The sequence below is a fragment of the Bidens hawaiensis genome, unplaced genomic scaffold, assembly GCF_021521415.1.
Source record: "Bidens hawaiensis isolate Kalapana, Puna unplaced genomic scaffold, B.hawaiensis_p1.1 tig00043566_1, whole genome shotgun sequence".
NCBI classification, from domain to species: Eukaryota; Viridiplantae; Streptophyta; class Magnoliopsida; order Asterales; family Asteraceae; genus Bidens; species Bidens hawaiensis.
In genome coordinates this window covers 61,822-77,991 of record NW_027497731.1, presented here as the reverse complement: position 1 = coordinate 77,991, position 16,170 = coordinate 61,822, and the positions used below count along the sequence as shown (strand labels likewise).

Sequence of the window (16,170 nt, the reverse complement as noted above, 5' to 3'; positions counted from 1 at the left end):
TATATATACACACACACTTAGAAGGTGCACAAATCGGGTTTTTCAAATACCCGGGTTCGGGTATGATCAGGCATTGGAAAATCGGGTATTGGTAATACCCGGTTCGGGTCGGGTATAGAACCGTGTATTCTAAAACCGGGTGTTTGAATACCCTATTTTCGGGTATTGAAAAAACCGTATTTTCGGATTTTTTCGGGCTTTTTTCCGGGTATTTTTCAAGTATAAATTGGATTTTTTTTAACAGGTTGCACTTTTAGGGGTATTTTTCGGGTATTTTTAAGGTATTTTTCGGGTATACATCGGGTATTTGAAATACCCGGTTTCGAGTATTGGAAAAACCTGGTTCCGGGTATGGAACCGGTTTAGGTTTTCGGGTATTACCGGGTACAAATCGGGTCCGGTTCGTGTTTGGGTTTTACTACCGAAATGCATACCCTATACGTACATTACGGGTACGGTCGGGTACATGTTTGGATATTAAAACCCCGTGTATTAAAAAAACCGGTTCCGGGTTCGGGTTTTTGTGCACCTCTACACACACTTATTGTTTAACTAGGGAGAGAATAAGAACACGAATTTGATCATAAACGATCGACTCTTTTCTGCCTTATTAAAAACGAAAAACGGAAACAAGAAAAAAAAAACCTACCAAACCTATTATATAGGCAACCTTTAGGTTAGGGAACAAGAAAACTAATTATTATTATTATTATTATGTTGACTTTAAAACTCATTATTTTAAATCTCTTTCACGAGATCAACCGTACCATCCTTAATGCCCTTTAAGTTTACATGTATTCATATACAATTCTACGAATACAATATTGCTCATAATTTCACACTTATGCGGTTCTCCATTACCCATTTAATTTTCATATGTGAACACGGACAATATTTGCAACTCTAGCTTGAATTAACTTTCTTTATAATAGGTATTTTTAATTTTTTTTTATTATGCATCTCTGGTTCCAAATTAACAGAGTTAACTTTATATATTTAACTCGAAATCAGAGAAATGGTATAGAAAAATCAGGGAATATAGACGTGAGAACCGATCGTTGCAAGTAACGAATAAAACTTGTTCAAAATGAAAAGTTGAATAACTTTTTATTAAGTCCCGTTACAATCTAAATAAAAAATAGTTTTAAACAATCTTAAGCTTAGACGTGCTAACGTGTCAAATTGTTTTAAACTTGTTGGAGCTGGGTTAACTCGTTTAAATGTGTAACAAACGACTTATACTGTCAATTCTAAATCTGATTATTTTGGTGTCGTGTCTATACTGTCGCTTTGTGTTTGTAAGTGCACGACAATTGTCAAATACTCGGATTGAACTTGACTTTGGTTAATAGTTTATATGTGTTGAAATTTCTTTATTCCTTGTAGGTTCTAGGCAAATATGAAAATGAAATATGTGTCATGTGTTACGTGCATAATACGAAAATGGGTATAAACTTGTGGTCACAACATGGACTTCTTTACACGCGTATTATAGAATTATTACAATCATCATTCGATAATGTATATCTCATAACTTGTAATACTTAGACTGAGGGTAGTGGAGAGTGAGGGGTGGTCGCGGCCGCCTACGTGGCTCGCGAACACCGCTACACCCCTCCGGTGAGCGAGGGCGCGGCCGGCCGGCGTGGCTGTGGTCGCGGGGCTAACTAGCCGTTGGAGGGTGTGTTGACTGGTCAACGTTACCGTTGGCCAGTGATGTGATGAAAACAGTCAATAAATATTAACTAAATTAAACAATTAATAAAAACAAGACCTAAGACTCAACTAAACAAAACACCGGCAAGTGAACCGATCAATTGTACTAAGCTAAGTAAGTTCGGAATATCGAACCAACAAGACTCTATAAATTACGTTAATTAACTAATTAGACTCGACTTACGACACGACTATTTATTATTAATGTTTTAAGGGGGATTTTAAAACTAAGATTAAACTAAGAAAGTAAATAAACAAGTTAACGAGAAACAAGCACTAAACACAAGATCGAAACCAATCAGAGAAGGAATCTACCTAGGTAAGAATCCCATGCATCAACAATCATCAAGCAATGGACAAATAACATGATTATGGAAACTGATTTCTAAACGTATTCATCTAACAAACCCTAAGGACCTTTGACTGAATCAAATGAAATCCCAAAGAACAACTATTAGATTATTAAGCAATCAGTTGAATTGATTTCCGCAAAGTCATCAATTAGGGTTAATTAATAGTATCTAAAGCAAGCAATCTTACGAAACACTAAACCCTAGATAACTTGATAAGCTAACATGACATCATGAACATGGATCAACACAATAAGCAAGAATATTGTCACTATCTATCCTAGCATGCAATTGACCAAGACACATGAACAACTCCTCACCTTACAGCTATTGGAATTTAGCAAAGCATTTAAAACCCTAACCAACAATCAACAAGCTTCTATGATCTAATGGGCCCATTTAATCACAAAAATCAAAACACCAAGTAATGATTAAACATAAACCCTAAATCTAAAGAACACAATCAAAATATTAAAGATCTATGTGAAGCAATAGTTAACAATAAATCAAGATAACAAATACTCATACGCATCATGAAAGCAAAATCAAGTCTTTACTACTAAATAACAAAATCCATAATCAATATCCAAAGCAAGAATCATGTCAACACATGTTCATCAAACCTAGGTTGTAACACCCCGACCAAAGGCGGATTATACATCGGGGCGCCACATATTGTTTCATTACTCGTGACACTATTGGGTGTCAATATTTAATAAATACATTCATTCGCGCACGCGCAAAGTAGACATAAGATAACATAAATCAACATAAATCAATATATTATAAGGCAGAATATTCGAACAACAATAACTTGTCTTGATACATTTTAATCTAGGTCCAAAAGTAAAAACGTCCTACGTGTCCACAAGCTCCAAATGTAGCTACAGCAAACCTGAACATGTGTTAAAATAAACGTCAAACACTTGCGTGTTGGTGAGAAATCAAGTTTAATACAATACATAGATAACAATAAATCTGCGCGCAACACGTGTATGTCTGGTGTTTAACAAGGGTGCAATCAGATTGTGATCAAGCCTAGATAGATCATAGCTCATAGTTCATAGTTCAATCCGTGCTCCCAATTGAGCACAAAAACGAGAAAACATCTGTGCAAGTGTAAACAAAGAAAACCGTAAACGATAGGTCTCCCGTGTTCATCTAATGGATCCATGAAAACTGCGGAATAGGCCGAACAAAGCGGTTAATGATACACACATACAAATAAACAGCCAAGTAAACGTCCTCAACACATGGGATACTGCGCGACTAAAGCTCATAAACAAGTTTAAGACTCTAAGTTTGTATGAACACATGAACATCCCAAAACATTAAAAGCAAAAAGGGATTAGGTACGAGATTACTCACTTGATAAACGATGCGGTGTAAGATAAAGCAAGAACCAACTTTAAACAAGCACAAGTTAACCTATAATTAAAGATTATTGTTTTAACGATCTGTTTTAAGTCTTGATTATAAGTTAGCATAATTAATAAGTAAATTATTATATATAATATATATATATTACCGGAAGAGCAGGACAGAACAGGGAGGAAGACGGAGGCAGAGAGGGAGGCGGCAGAGAGAGCAAGGAGAACAGGAGAGATTAAGTGTTTGTGTGTGTAGTGTTAGGAAAAATAATACTATTATTTATAGAGAAACCCTAGGGAACACAATCCCTAGAAAAAGGGGAAAAGATCTCAAAAAGTAAAAGATTCCAAAAGCAAAAGATATCAAAAGATATGGCAGCAGGGAAAAAGAGAAAAAGGCTGACAGGGAACAGTAAAAAGGCATGGGCAGGTCAGAAAAAAAGGTACTGGTCAAGCATGGAAAAAGCAGATTCTCAAAAGATTATGTCAGTCACTTTATCTGTCAACCAATGGGGTTGGTGCGCATGCTGCGCCGAAAGTAACTTTTCAGACATAAAGCAGATTAGGTCAACAGCACAAAAGATAAGACAACACAAAAGCAAACGGCTAGATTAAACAGAAGAAAACTCAAAGGGTTCAGCGCGAGAAAGATCGAGCGCGAAGGCAGACACAGAAGGTCAAGAGAGCGCGAGCGCGAAGGCAGACATGACCAACCTTAACGCGTCGCGGAAAGAACTACATTTCTAAGCGCGCCGCGGGAAGAATCACATTTCTTAGCGCGCCGCGGGAGGAACTAAAATTCCTAGCGCGCCGCGGGAAGAACTATAATTCTTCGCGCGTCGAGGGATGAACTACGATTCTTAGCGTGCTGCGAGAAGAACTACAATCCTTAGCGCGTCGCGGGAAGAACTACCGTTCTTCGCGCGCTGCGAGAAGAATTATAATTCTTAGCGCGCTGCGAGAAGAGTTCGTCTCGCGTATCGCTGTAACAGGTGGTCTTCACGCAGGATTCCTTGTAAGGGGTCTGGCGCGTGGAGCTGCGCAGACAACCTTAGGCGGGAAGGAACAAAGGACAAGCAAAGAGTTAGAAGAAAAAGAGGGAAACAAGGCGGAAAGAGAGAAGGAGAGGGACGGGACGGCGGAAAGAAAAAGAGAGAGAAAGGGGCGGGAAGGAAAATATATTATTATTATTAAAAGTAAAATATAAGTATAAATAAATATTAAATCATAAAAGAAAGAGATCGGGTCAGAGAAACGGGTACCTGGGTCGGGTCGGATCGGGGCAGATGTCACAGTCTCCCCTACTTTAAGAAATTTCGTCCCGAAATTTATCTCGAAGTAGGTTGCGCAGAGAACAGGTGCGGGTACTTGATCTTCATTTGATCTTCCCTTTCCCATGTAAACTCAGCTCCGCGCTTGGACTCCCAGCGAACTTTCACGATAGGGATACGACTGCGCTTGGTTTGCTTTACCTCGCGATCCATAATCTCAACAGGCTTCTCAACGAAATGCATAGTTTCATCAACTTGAACTTCATCAAGCGGAATGTGAAGGTTCTCGTCAGCTAAACACTTCTTGAGATTGGATACATGGAACGTTGGATGCACATTACTGAGCGCGGGCGGCAGGTCAAGTCTGTAGGCAACTTTTCCCACACGCGCGAGAATCTTAAATGGTCCAACATATCGAGGAGCAAGCTTACCTTTCTTCCCAAAGCGGACAACACCTTTCCAAGGCGACACTTTGAGGAGAACAAGATCACCAACTTGAAATTCGAGAGGCTTCCGCCTACGATCTGCGTAACTCTTCTGTCGGCTTCTGGCAGTCAGCAGATGATCACGGATCTTGGCGATTTTATCGGTTGTCTCTTGAACAAGTTCGGGTCCTGTGATTTGAGCTTCTCCCACTTCGCTCCAACAAATCGGGGAGCGGCACTTACGACCGTAAAGTGCTTCAAATGGGGCCATACCGATACTGGAATGATAGCTGTTATTATAAGAGAACTCAATCAAAGGCAGGTGTGAATCCCAATTACCTCCAAAATCAAGAACACAAGATCGGAGCATATCCTCAAGAGTCTGAATAGTTCGCTCAGACTGACCGTCAGTCTGGGGATGATATGCCGTACTCATGTCCAAGCGAGTTCCTAGCGCAGATTGGAGAGATTTCCAAAAGCGAGATATAAAACGGCCATCGCGATCGGATATGATGCTCAAAGGAGTACCATGGCGGCAGACAATTTCCTTGACATAAAGCTGCGCGAGTTGCTCAACACGGTAGTTTTCACGAATGGGCAGAAAGTGAGCAGACTTAGTCAAACGATCCACTATTACCCAAATGCTATCATGTTTGCTTGCTGTCAAAGGTAACTTGGTAATAAAGTCCATCGCTACACATTCCCATTTCCACGTAGGAATTTCTGGTTGTTCGAGCAAACCAGATGGGCGTTGGTGTTCAGCTTTTACTTTAGAACAAGTCAGGCATTTAGCTACGAACACAGCAATATCCTTTTTCATACCGGGCCACCAATAAGTAATGCGCAAATCCTTGTACATCTTATCAGCGCCAGGATGAATAGAATACCGAGATTTGTGCGCTTCACTCAGGATATCAGCGCGAAGATTCTCATCACAGGGAATCCAGATGCGATTAAGATAGCAGAGAATTCCACTCAGATTAGGGACAAAGTGCGCTTCCGCGCCACACGCTAACTCGGCGCGAAGGTTACCATTACTGATGGATGCGCGCTGCGCGTCACGAATACGCGATTCAAGGTTGCTTTGAATCGGCGCGAAGTGAAGCTGGGTGCGCGGCAAGATACAGTTAAGCTGGCAGGGTTTTCGGCTGAGCGCATCGGCTACCACATTAGCCTTACCAGGATGATACCGGATCTCACAATCGTAATCGCTGATGAGTTCGTTCCATCGGCGTTGCCTCATGTTGAGTTCCTTTTGATCAAAGATATGCTGAAGGCTTTTATGGGCAGTGTAGAGGATACACTTAGTACCATAAAGGTAGTGTCTCCAGATTTTCAAGGCAAATACAACTGCACCAAGTTCGAGGTCGTGAGTTGTATAATTCTTTTCATGAACCTTGAGTTGCCTTGATGCGTAAGCGATAACCTTGCCTCGTTGCATAAGAACACAACCGAGACCTTGGTTAGAGGCATCGCAGTACACGACAAAATCATCATTACCCTCAGGTAGCGCAAGGACAGGAGCTTCACACAACAATCGCTTGAGCGTCAGAAAGGCTTCTTCTTGCTTCGAGCCCCAAATATACGGTTTACCTTTGTGCGTTAGAGCTGTTAAAGGCAAAGCGATCTTCGAGAAGTTCGAAATGAAGCGCCGGTAATAACCAGCTAAGCCCAGAAAGGAACGGATCTCAGAAGGAGAGGATGGCGTAATCCAGTTCTTGATTGCTTCAATTTTGGATGGGTCGACATGAATACCCATCTTGTTTACAACATGACCAAGAAACTGTACTTCATCCGACCAAAATTCACACTTGGAAAGCTTAGCATAGAGTTGCTCAGCTCTAAGCTTTTGCAACACCAACCGAAGATGTTGCTCGTGCTCGGCCTTGGTCTTAGAATACACCAGAACATCATCGATAAACACAATCACGAATTTATCCAAGAAAGGCCTACACACCCGATTCATTAGATCCATGAAAACGGCGGGTGCGTTGGTTAAACCGAAGGACATGACCAAGAATTCAAAATGGCCATAACGAGTTCGAAAAGCAGTCTTCGGAACATCTTCATCGCGGATGCGCAACTGGTGATAGCCAGAGCGGAGATCAATCTTCGAGAAACAAGAGGCACCTTGGAGTTGATCAAAGAGGTCGTCAATACGCGGTAAGGGATACCGGTTCTTAATGGTGAGTTTGTTCAACTCGCGGTAATCAATACACATGCGAAACGATCCATCTTTCTTTTTAACGAACAACACCGGAGCACCCCAGGGCGAAGAGCTAGGGCGAATGAATCCTTTAGCAGTCAACTCTTGAAGTTGGCTTGCCAATTCTTGCATCTCAGCGGGCGCAAGACGGTAAGGAGATTTAGCCACGGGGGAAGCACCAGGGACAAGATCAATACGAAACTCGACTTCACGAGCGGGAGGGATACCAGGAAGATCATCAGGAAAAACTTCAGGGAAATCACGCACAACAGGGATATCGCGAAGCTTCTTCTCCTTAGCAGGTTTAACCACATGGGCTAGGAATGCAATACACTTCTTCCGCATGAGTCTTTGGGCTTCGGCGCAAGACATAAGTTTAAGACCACTGGAGGGTTTTTCGCCGTAAATATGAAGATCACCATTTTCTCGAGGTATGCGAATCAACTTCTTGGCGCAAATAACTTCGGCGCGATTCTTCGACAGCCAGTCCATACCAATAATAACATCAAAGCTTCCAAGAGGCAGGGGGATGAGGTCGATCAGAAAATCGTTTTCGTTAAGGTTAAGCGTGCAATCTTTAATCACAGAGTTAATTAAAACAGTTTCACCGTTAGCCAATTCAACTGAAAAATCTTCTTTTAAGTTATCGCGCGGTCGCGCAAGCTTCTGCTCGAAGGCGCGAGAGATAAAACTTCGATCGGCGCCAGTATCAAAAAGTACAGAAGCATAAAATCCGTTAAGCAAAAATGTACCATTAACCACGTCATTATTCGCTTGCGCTTGGTGCGCGGTTATGTTAAAAGCTCGTCCACGCGTCACTTGGTTTGAAATCTGGTTCACCGGATTCGCTTGCGTAATCTGAACTTGTAGCCTTGGGCACGCGTTCCGGAAATGACTGGGATCGCCGCAGTTAAAGCACGTTCTGGGTCGTGGGTTTTGGTAGGTTGGTTGTGGATTCTGCGGGTAGACTGGTGGTGTTGGCGCAATTGGGTTGGCGAGAGGGACTCTACAGTATTCGGCAGAGTGACCAACGCGGCCACATCGGTTACATTGTCGACACGGGGTTTGGGTTGGGTGGTGAAGTCTACAGGTTGGGCAAAAGGGTTGATTTCCTGTGTAAGGTTTCTTAGGTGGCGGGGCAGGGAGTGCGGGATTGGTTAGGGCATAGTTATGGACTACAGGAGGTGTTGGGTAGGTTGACAGTGGGTTAGGCGTGTAAACTGGCGGTAGGTAGGTGGGTTGCTGGACAATGGGCGGGTTGGTAAGCGCATAGGCCTTGCGCCTGCGCTTGAGGTTGTTACGGTTTGAGGGTTCTGGTTTGGTTTCTGTTGGTTCAGGAACAGTCTTGGTGAGTTTGGTCTTTTCTGTTCCCCGCAGGAACAGGGTTCCTGCTCTGACATGGTTGTCGCTGAGCACAGCGGCCAACTCGATGGCGTCAGAGAGGGTTACTGGGTTTCTGGCCCATACAGAATCTTGAATTTCCATGGGGAGACCCCCAAGGAATTTCTCTATGGCTCGGCGGGAAGGGGTAACAAGGTGAGGGACCAGTAAGCTTAGCTCGTGGAAGCGCGTCGCGTACTCGCGCGCTTCACCGCTGTATTGCTTAAGATTCCAAAATTCCTCCTCCAGGCGCTTAACTTCGTTGGGAGGGCAGAATTCTCGCGTCAGAATTTCCTTAAATTCCTCCCAGAGCATGCTGGAAGCAGCTTCTGCGCCACGCGCATGAGCTACCCCATTCCACCATGTAAGCGCTCTAGATTCCAGGACACTGGAAGCATACAGGGTTCGTCTGTCTGAGGGGCATTGGGTGTGGAGGAAAGTGTTTTCTATCTTCTCGAGCCATTGGAGCATCACGGTGGCTCCTTCAAGACCTGTGAACTTTGGAGGGTTACCCGCATTGAAGGATTTAATGTTATAACTGGAGGTATTATTTTGGCTCAAGGCTTGGGCTATCGCGGCGGCCATTTCCTGGGAACGTTGCTGTCTACGCATGCGCGAGGCTTCTCTTCTCTGAAATCAGCGAGATAGCGGAGGCATTCTATAAAAGTTTTAATTTTAGTTAATATCTTGATTTTAGCGCAAAGTTTTAATCTTATAAAGCTTGGTTTCGCGGTGTCAGTTACTGTCAAAAGTTAAAGTAAAATAAATGACCCTAAATGCAGACTTAATAAAGGTAACAAATTCGAATCAAGAATCGACAATTCATGTATCACCATGACTTTCCGAATTCCCAATTTAAAATATACGAGCAAACGAGTATTGGAGATTGACGATTCATGTATCACCATGACTTTTCAATCTTCAATATAAAATACACAAGAAAATGAGTATTGGAAGTTGACAATTCATGTATCACCATGACTTTTCAAGTCTCCAACCTCAGAACATAATCGTAAATGGAAATTGAAAATCAACTATTCATGTATCACCATGACTTTTCGGATTTTCAATCCCAACAAACGAATATGTAAGTAAAATCAATAAAAATCGAAATTCAACAAAAATCGAAATATCGCGAAATAAGACATAAAATCATATACTGCGCAAGCGCGAGCATATTTATAAATAACGAGTAATTTAACAATAAGCGCGCAAACATGAGATTTCTCTCATGCGCGAGAATGGACTCTTAGGTATTCTAGGCCGTTACGTCTAACCACCTATCCTAAAGTCAACGAGCTCTGATACCAATCTGTAACACCCCGACCAAAGGCGGATTATACATCGGGGCGCCACATATTGTTTCATTACTCGTGACACTATTGGGTGTCAATATTTAATAAATACATTCATTCGCGCACGCGCAAAGTAGACATAAGATAACATAAATCAACATAAATCAATATATTATAAGGCAGAATATTCGAACAACAATAACTTGTCTTGATACATTTTAATCTAGGTCCAAAAGTAAAAACGTCCTACGTGTCCACAAGCTCCAAATGTAGCTACAGCAAACCTGAACATGTGTTAAAATAAACGTCAAACACTTGCGTGTTGGTGAGAAATCAAGTTTAATACAATACATAGATAACAATAAATCTGCGCGCAACACGTGTATGTCTGGTGTTTAACAAGGGTGCAATCAGATTGTGATCAAGCCTAGATAGATCATAGCTCATAGTTCATAGTTCAATCCGTGCTCCCAATTGAGCACAAAAACGAGAAAACATCTGTGCAAGTGTAAACAAAGAAAACCGTAAACGATAGGTCTCCCGTGTTCATCTAATGGATCCATGAAAACTGCGGAATAGGCCGAACAAAGCGGTTAATGATACACACATACAAATAAACAGCCAAGTAAACGTCCTCAACACATGGGATACTGCGCGACTAAAGCTCATAAACAAGTTTAAGACTCTAAGTTTGTATGAACACATGAACATCCCAAAACATTAAAAGCAAAAAGGGATTAGGTACGAGATTACTCACTTGATAAACGATGCGGTGTAAGATAAAGCAAGAACCAACTTTAAACAAGCACAAGTTAACCTATAATTAAAGATTATTGTTTTAACGATCTGTTTTAAGTCTTGATTATAAGTTAGCATAATTAATAAGTAAATTATTATATATAATATATATATATTACCGGAAGAGCAGGACAGAACAGGGAGGAAGACGGAGGCAGAGAGGGAGGCGGCAGAGAGAGCAAGGAGAACAGGAGAGATTAAGTGTTTGTGTGTGTAGTGTTAGGAAAAATAATACTATTATTTATAGAGAAACCCTAGGGAACACAATCCCTAGAAAAAGGGGAAAAGATCTCAAAAAGTAAAAGATTCCAAAAGCAAAAGATATCAAAAGATATGGCAGCAGGGAAAAAGAGAAAAAGGCTGACAGGGAACAGTAAAAAGGCATGGGCAGGTCAGAAAAAAGGTACTGGTCAAGCATGGAAAAAGCAGATTCTCAAAAGATTATGTCAGTCACTTTATCTGTCAACCAATGGGGTTGGTGCGCATGCTGCGCCGAAAGTAACTTTTCAGACATAAAGCAGATTAGGTCAACAGCACAAAAGATAAGACAACACAAAAGCAAACGGCTAGATTAAACAGAAGAAAACTCAAAGGGTTCAGCGCGAGAAAGATCGAGCGCGAAGGCAGACACAGAAGGTCAAGAGAGCGCGAGCGCGAAGGCAGACATGACCAACCTTAACGCGTCGCGGAAAGAACTACATTTCTAAGCGCGCCGCGGGAAGAATCACATTTCTTAGCGCGCCGCGGGAGGAACTAAAATTCCTAGCGCGCCGCGGGAAGAACTATAATTCTTCGCGCGTCGAGGGATGAACTACGATTCTTAGCGTGCTGCGAGAAGAACTACAATCCTTAGCGCGTCGCGGGAAGAACTACCGTTCTTCGCGCGCTGCGAGAAGAATTATAATTCTTAGCGCGCTGCGAGAAGAGTTCGTCTCGCGTATCGCTGTAACAGGTGGTCTTCACGCAGGATTCCTTGTAAGGGGTCTGGCGCGTGGAGCTGCGCAGACAACCTTAGGCGGGAAGGAACAAAGGACAAGCAAAGAGTTAGAAGAAAAAGAGGGAAACAAGGCGGAAAGAGAGAAGGAGAGGGACGGGACGGCGGAAAGAAAAAGAGAGAGAAAGGGGCGGGAAGGAAAATATATTATTATTATTAAAAGTAAAATATAAGTATAAATAAATATTAAATCATAAAAGAAAGAGATCGGGTCAGAGAAACGGGTACCTGGGTCGGGTCGGATCGGGGCAGATGTCACATAGGTAGACATGAAGTCTAGCCTAGCATAGTTATAATCAAAGACAAATAACTAAACCAAAAAACAAAGAGAAACATCGTGAAAATTAATGAACAAAGACAATGAAAAAGAACGAAAGAACCCGTCTTAATCGATCCTTGAACACCCGTATGAAAGCTCGATGATCTCCCTTGATTCCTAGCTTCAAAACCTTCACAAACTTGCTCTAACCCTTGGAAAATCGGCTGCCAAAAGCTTAGGATCGGCTAGGGAATGAAGATGTTTATATAGGCGAGAATGGGCTTGGGCTTGCAATTTTTGGCTGACCAGAAGGCCTAGGCGCCCGGCCTAGGCATCCTGGGCATTTGCCTAGGCGCGGTGCGGCGCCCCTTTTTGGGGAATTTTCGTTTTTTGCAATTATTTCTTGTTTATTCATATTAGGCCCCTTTCTTGAACTCCAAGTAACGATGAGAAACTTCTAGAACTTCTTTTCCTTGACTCCAAAGCCACCATTTACATGAAAACAAATCGAAACTCTAAGTGAACTAATCATGTAGCCAATGATGAACAAAACGAACATAAACTTCGCATGAAATGATAGAAAGAATTAAGTTTAACATGCAAGACATCAAAAGAGTTAAAACACGATAAATATATAAAACTTGACTCAAAACCTAAATTAATAAAAGATAAACAAAACTCGAACTTGAACGAACTTAAAACATTACGGAAACACAACTTTACACGGGATTCGAGATGTATAAATAGACGTATATCAGCCAGTTTAAATATTTTTTTTATCTATAAATACAAATCCACACTTTCTATAAAAACTCAAACCATACATTCTCTCTATCAAAACTTCTATTTATATATTTATAACTGGCATCGTCGTCATCGTCTTCGTCTTCCTATTCTACCGAAGAAGACGAACTCATTTTTCAAGCGGTTCAAACGACGATAAGCTTTTTGAGAGATCAAAATCGCCCCCGAGCCCCATTGTTCCGCCAACCGCGTATTCGTGATCGAAAGACCGCTAACGAAACTTTGATACGTCACTATTTTAGTCCCAATCCCACATATGGTGAGGATAGTTTTAGAACCCGTTTTCGAATGACTAGACGATTATTCATGCGTCTAGCAAATGACTTGCCGGAGCACTTTGAGTATTTTCAACAAAGGGATGACGCTAGAGGTAAGCCCGGGTTCACGGCTACTCAAAAAATTACCGCCGCTCTTCAACAACTAGCGTATGGTGTTGGATCGGACATGTTGGACGAGTATCTACAAATGGCTAAAAAGACCGGACGCGATGTGCTTAACCACTTTTGTAGAGGTATATATTTTTTTACGTTTGTTTATATATTTTTCAAATATCTACATAACTTATATAACTTTAATAATTATATTTAGGGGTCATATCGCTATACAAGCGGAGATACTTACGTAGACCAACAATGTATGATATCCAACGCATATACGAGGTGCACGGTGAAAAGCATGGTTTCCCCGGGATGCTCGGTAGCCTTGATTGTATGCATGTTGGTTGGGCTATGTGTCCCACTGCTTGGCGAGATCAATTCTATCGAGGTGATCACCCCGACCCTACTATCGTACTTGAGGCGGCGGCGTCACAGGATCTTTGGATTTGGCATGCGTTCTTTGGGGTTGCCGGGTCTAATAATGACCTCAATGTTATCGATCAGTCATCGATAATCGATGACCTTATCGACGGGGTAGAACCTCCTCAAGCTTTTTTAGCAAATGGAGAACATTTCAAGTACGGGTACTACCTCGTTGATGGTATTTACAACGAATGGGGGATACTTGTTCAAGCTTACGCGGCTCCAGTTTCTAACAAACGAAAGTACTTCACGAAGAAACAAGCATCAGCAAGGAAAGATATTGAAAGGGCGTTTGGAGTCCTAAAGAAAAGATGGGCAATGTTGGCGAATCCAATAAGATTTTGGACAAGGGAGAAGATAACGGAAGTCGTCATCACGTGTATAATCCTACATAACATGACACTAGAAGACGAGGGTAAAGCTATTTGTCAAAACTACCAAGGTGATATTCCAAGACAAGAATCGACGATCACCATTGAACAACGACTCGCCAACATAAATATCATCAAGAGTCGTGAGTTACATGGCAACGTTCGGCATGAGTTGGTCGAGCATTTGTGGGATAGAAGACTCGATGATCTTGTATTAGACTAGTATCAACGTAATGTTTTATATTATTATTAATGTAATGTTTTATATTGTTATTTAATGTATTATTTAAAATAATTAAATAAATAAAAAACTGGATCAAGCCCCTGCTCACCTGGACCACTACACCCTCTGGGACTTGATCCATGGCCATGTCATCGCCTACGTGTCATATTTTGCTTGGCTCACCTGGGGCTCAAGAGCCCCATTACCCTCAGCCTTGTGATGAAATTATTATTATTATTATAGAAAAGAATTTTGTTGTCGCAAGTGTACTATTGGGCATTTGGTGGCACCATGTTAGTTTGTGAATTTTATTTTTGTTTGTTTATTTAGTTTAGTTATCATAACAAACATACAGGAAACTGATCAAAGGTCATTTTTTTTTGTTTTAGTTTTAGTGCTATAAAAATTTGGTTAGGCCTACCTTAATTTTTGTTAATTTTTTCGTCTTTTAGCTCCACTACTGTAACGAACATAATCAAAATCAACCGAATTTATGTCGAGTTACCACCTCAATGTCCGGGACCGATAACGTTTGAATTTGATCACTGCCCAGGTTAGCCGACTAAATAAACACCCTTTTAAGTATTTTGTTTTTTTATATATTAATATTTTAGTATGTTAATTTGATGAAATGATTTTTAGGTTTTTAACGCTCAGATTTTACCACCGATGTTTACTGTAACGAACGTATCCGATACCGACCGATTTGCGTCGACTCACTGTCATAACGCTCGAGGTTTACCAACTCTCGGCTTTGCCAGCTTCCTAAAAAATCTAGCTATTTTATTAAAAGGTTTTAACACATATGACAAGTATATAATTTCTAGAGAAAAACAAAATTGCAATCCGTTGTGCATCACACGAGATGGAATCATGGAAGTGAAAAAAAAGATAAAAAGATAGAAATACTTTTCAAGAGAAAATAATTACATGGAGCTCCGTTTATAGAATATATTATATTTTTAATTAGATTGACAACTAAAAAATTAAATACAACAATAAGAAAATTAATACGACAAAAATTTGGTAAATCTTCAAAATCAATTTGAGATTCATTGTCATTTCTTTGGTGTCTACACCTTTTCACACATTCATAAAAAGGTTTATCTGGTTGGGTTATTTGCCACCTTATCAACTTTTTTTATTGGAAAACTCTAAGTCAGTATGTCGTTCTCGGCTAGTGAAGAATTCTAGATCGACACTTTTGTCTTTGAGTGAACGGGTGAGCGATACTACGTTAAAGCCATCAACATAGCTCGAAGCTCTTATAGACCAATGATCTAGACTTCTAGCAATCAAGCCCATCTTGGAACCATCAAGTTTCATAAATCCGTGCCAACACTTTCACCAGTAGACCACTTCGCCAATCTGGTAAAGTTTGTTAAGATCAAATATATTTCTATTTTTGTAGTTAGATTATAAATACCAATTATATGAGTCTTGTAGTCTTGTTCATATGATCATATCTATGATGGTGAAGGCTATACGACTATACGTACTACGGCCTATATTCAAGATCGGTTCAAATAGTATTTCAATTTTCAAGTTAATAAAAATAAATATACATAAAAACTCTTAGTAACATAATATAATTTCACTGATCGCATTTAAAACATGAATCTATCTATAAAAAATATAAAATCAATCATGTTTGACAAAAATATTTCTCGTAAACCCTTACATGTTGCGAGTCATCCATTCCTCGGATTTTATTTGGTTTGTAAGACAAAAACTTTCAAAACGACATATAACCATCTTAAAAAAAAATGGGACATTGCTGCTGAAGAAGACACATGGAGTGTTAAGATCAATGTTCGTGTTGGTCGCTGCTCTGGTTAAGTCAACTAAAGGGGCTGTATTGAAGAGACAACCACCAGCCCACGAGAACTTTCCGACAATTACGGTTGA

General features: G+C 40.8%; 1 protein-coding gene across 1 annotated transcript; it reads left to right on the top strand.

Annotated features, from left to right (window-relative positions):
* The first annotated feature begins 13,174 nt into the window (after positions 1-13,174).
* Positions 13,175-14,597, top strand: LOC143594392 (uncharacterized). The gene is made up of 3 exons (XM_077073717.1): positions 13,175-13,379; positions 13,880-14,110; positions 14,593-14,597. The coding sequence occupies exons 1-3, from the start codon at positions 13,175-13,177 to the stop codon at positions 14,595-14,597; spliced, it is 441 nt and encodes a 146-aa protein (XP_076929832.1).
* The last annotated feature ends 1,573 nt before the right edge of the window (positions 14,598-16,170 follow it).

Coding starts and splice junctions, on each gene's coding strand:
- LOC143594392 (XM_077073717.1), top strand. CDS start 13,175: ATGCGTCTAGCAAATGACTTGCCGGAGCACTTTGAGTATTTTCAACAA. Junction 13,380..13,879: donor GCTTAACCACTTTTGTAGAG/GTATATATTTTT, acceptor TACTTGTTCAAG/CTTACGCGGCTCCAGTTTCT.